Source organism: Nicotiana sylvestris, chromosome 7 (assembly GCF_000393655.2).
Source record: "Nicotiana sylvestris chromosome 7, ASM39365v2, whole genome shotgun sequence".
NCBI classification, from domain to species: domain Eukaryota; kingdom Viridiplantae; phylum Streptophyta; class Magnoliopsida; order Solanales; family Solanaceae; genus Nicotiana; species Nicotiana sylvestris.
In genome coordinates this window covers 45651697-45655040 of record NC_091063.1, presented here as the reverse complement: position 1 = coordinate 45655040, position 3344 = coordinate 45651697, and the positions used below count along the sequence as shown (strand labels likewise).

The following is a 3344-nucleotide window of genomic DNA, read 5'->3' as shown; positions in this document are numbered from 1 at the left end:
CTTTTTTACGCCAAACACATGGGATCAAAACAAAGTATACTCGAAGAATCTTTCGCACCATTTATAATCGAAAGTTAGTATGACAATGATTCTTTGTACGGGTTACTCAAATTTTGCCTTGTATTATCTGACTGTACCTTCTCATATAAGTGGAAATGAACAACAAGATTTACCTTGTATAAGGCACTAGGTCTGAAACCAAGAGCTACTAATTCCAATTATGGATGGTTACCTGCAGTTATTTTTAGATATCTGATAGGGTAAAAATCCTTTTACACTATCACTCTATAGAAATTAAACTCATTTAAATAAAAGAGCTACTACAATTTCAGAATTACTGCAATGCTTAAAGTTCCAAATATAAGAAAGAACACCTTAAGATTATAGCAAAGAAAATATAATGAATAATGAGTGTAAATATGCTAAACCATAGCAGTATATATCTTTGTACAGTTGAACTCCAATTAGTTACTCTCCCAGTCTATGTATCATGAGCCATGTACACTTATTTCTTCAGCCTCACTGTACAAAGGAAGCATCATTGCATAAATAACCACATCAAAAATATAAATATAATTAAAACGATAATTAAAGTTTGGAGCTGAACTTCATCTTCCAACTTCTAGAAGCACCTGAAACCCTAAGTATATAGTCCTCAATAACAAGAGAAACTCTCTTTATTCTTCCTCGTCCTCCTGCTTATAATAATTCTGTTTCGATAACTTATTCAGAACTGTTAAAACGTATGACTATCTCATCTAAAAGGAAAAAAAATAGTCAAGGAATAAATGAAGCGTCAGGGAGATTAAAATTTGGGAGACGAGGAGTTGGACGATTATTATGCTCATATTGATCAAAGGATATGAGAGTTGGATTATTGAAACATTGAACAAATGTAGTATTGTCTCTAAATTGAGATGCTTGACCAATATTGGCTCTAATTGAAGGAGGAGGACAATTATTTCTAAGGAGAGAATTACCACATTGTCTTGGCTGAGTTTGGTAAAAGACTTTTGATACAACAAGCTCTCCTTCTTTTTCATCTTCATTATCACCAAGATGATATTGATGCATTACCCAATTTGTTTTCTCAGGTTTTCTTTGTTTTCCATAGTTTGTATAGAGCACAAGTATTTTCTTGTGTCCTTTCACTTTGCCTTTGACTACAACTGGTCTAGTCTTGCCTGTTTTGTGCCAACGAGTTTCGTTTCCTTCTATATCTGTGTCTACTTTTCTTCTTTTTCTTGTACCTGTGGTATATGCTTTAGATGGTCTATGAAAAAAATGTCGGATTATGCCATCTTGAGACACTCCTGCACGTCACAAATTATCAACGTCAATAAATCATATATTTGATTAGGATTTAAGTTATACAGTGGCGGATCCAGGATTTATTGGTCGTGGGTGCTTCATTGATTTTAGTGTAAATTTATGGTGGTCAAACATGATCACAGTGAGTGCTCATGGTCAATTATTAAAAGTTTTTAAATATTATCTTTCAATAAATAACACAATTTAGCTAAAGCCATGGGTGCTGAAGCACCCATACCTCAAAACATAAATCCGCCACTGAAGTTATATACAATGACAGTATATATAGGCGTGATTAAACATGTAATACCAAGTTAGTTACCATTTTACCTAAGTTACAAGTAAATAATTTGTTGCACTATTAGAGCATAAATGTGCATAGAATTAATGTGAGTACGTGAAAAATGTATTTCTTTAGTAATATCCATTCTTTTTGGCAACATTCTATAACAACCTCATTATTAGACCATACATGAAGACACTATTTTTATAGTTGTGCGGCTCATAGAGCACTTTCAAACTGTATTTGAGAATATAAAAGAGGTTGAATAACATCAAACTTAAAATCATTTCACAATAAGTAAATTAAGGGTATATACGGCGCAAAATCCCATCTTATTTGGAACTGAGGCATAGTTATTATTGTTGTTGTATATAGCTCAAAATCTATTATCAACCATCTTGTTCTTGTACTATCCTATCTAATGATATTTGATATAGTTAAAGTTTAGATCCACTTGAGGTGTACAATGCATAGCCAAAAAAAAATGTCATCACTATTTGAATGACTAAACAAATATACCAGGTCAATTTCTTGCATTGCTTGTTCACATTAATTAAGCGCATGAATCTTGATCCTAATGCAAAGGATTAGTAGCGTAAGTACCTGGTAATTTCTCTGGATGAGTATAGCAAATTCCATTTTCTCCCTCTAGTGAGTGAATGAACTCATCAATTAAAGGGTGAAGTTTGTGAGCATCTAATCTCACTTTTGCCTCTAGATGTTCAAGAAGTTCTTGATCACTTGGATCAAACTTCACCCCCGCAGGCAACCCTGGAAGATTGTGAATCCCAGCCTACTCTTTTCAACAACAAAAAAAAAATCACAAAAATCCACGAGCAAAAAAATTAAAATCAATCGCGTTATAATAACCTACAGTCAGACATCTCTATAACATAATCTCTATATACCAACCATTCACTACAAAAACCAAACTTTTGTTGGAATCGATTTTTATGTTATATTATAATATTTGTCATCTATAACAACACTTCACTATTGCAGCCAAAAAATATCGGAACAAACGAGGCTGTTACAGAGAGGTTTGACTGTATAATCAAACAATTGAAAAATATAACATTACTAACCTTTTCTTCAGATTTGATCAGATGACCACAAGAAGGACAAGTTCTTGTTTTGGTAGTATTTGTGGTGCTTTCATTGGTAACATTTATTGAGATAGATTGCTCGTTGACAGAGTCATTGATACAAGTCATTTCTTTTGTTAAGAACCTAAATTAGGAAAAACCCTTTTCACTATTGTTCTCTAACTATTCCAAAATATAACAAGATTTGTAGAAGGAGAGACAAAGAGTTAAAAGGAAAAAAGGAAAAAGTAATCTGTGCCCTTGAGGCTTGAGGCATGTTCTCCCTCAAACTAATTGCTCTTCAAGGTTGGGAAGGTATATTGAATTCTACTTTTCCATTTTTTAGTAGTCCCTTAGCACACTTCAGTTCAATAGTACCTTACACTTAAAAAGAAAGAGTTATGCTATACCTAAAAGATTAAAGTTAGAGGTTGAAGAAAAGTTGAGCAATATAATTAGTACTTAGATGGAAAAAAAAAGTGTTTGCTTGGAATTCACTTCTTCTTCAGCTTATTTAAGTAAGAATGCTTCATGTGGAATAAATGTATTTCCAGGATCTTTGTGCAACACCAAAAGGGTATATTTGAATTGTTTATTGTTAATTATTCAATAAACAAGCCAGCCAGGATTCAACGTTTACTTTTTCTAGCTAGTCGGTATACATA

General features: G+C 32.8%; 1 protein-coding gene across 2 annotated transcripts; it reads right to left on the bottom strand.

Annotated features, from left to right (window-relative positions):
• Window positions 1–364: 364 nt before the first annotated feature.
• On the bottom strand, window positions 365–3115 carry LOC104223973 (NAC domain-containing protein 73-like). Of its 2 annotated transcripts, XM_070150764.1 has the most exons (4): window positions 2680–3115; window positions 2198–2387; window positions 981–1313; window positions 365–522 (listed from the first exon to the last, which is right to left on the bottom strand). In XM_070150764.1, exons 1-4 carry the CDS (start codon window positions 2806–2808, stop codon window positions 506–508), a joined length of 669 nt encoding a protein of 222 aa, XP_070006865.1. In that variant the 5' UTR covers window positions 2809–3115; the 3' UTR covers window positions 365–505. The 2 variants fall into 2 exon arrangements, with proteins under 2 accessions (XP_070006865.1, XP_009773823.1); XM_009775521.2 differs by having other exon boundaries at window positions 365–1313.
• Window positions 3116–3344: the final 229 nt, after the last annotated feature.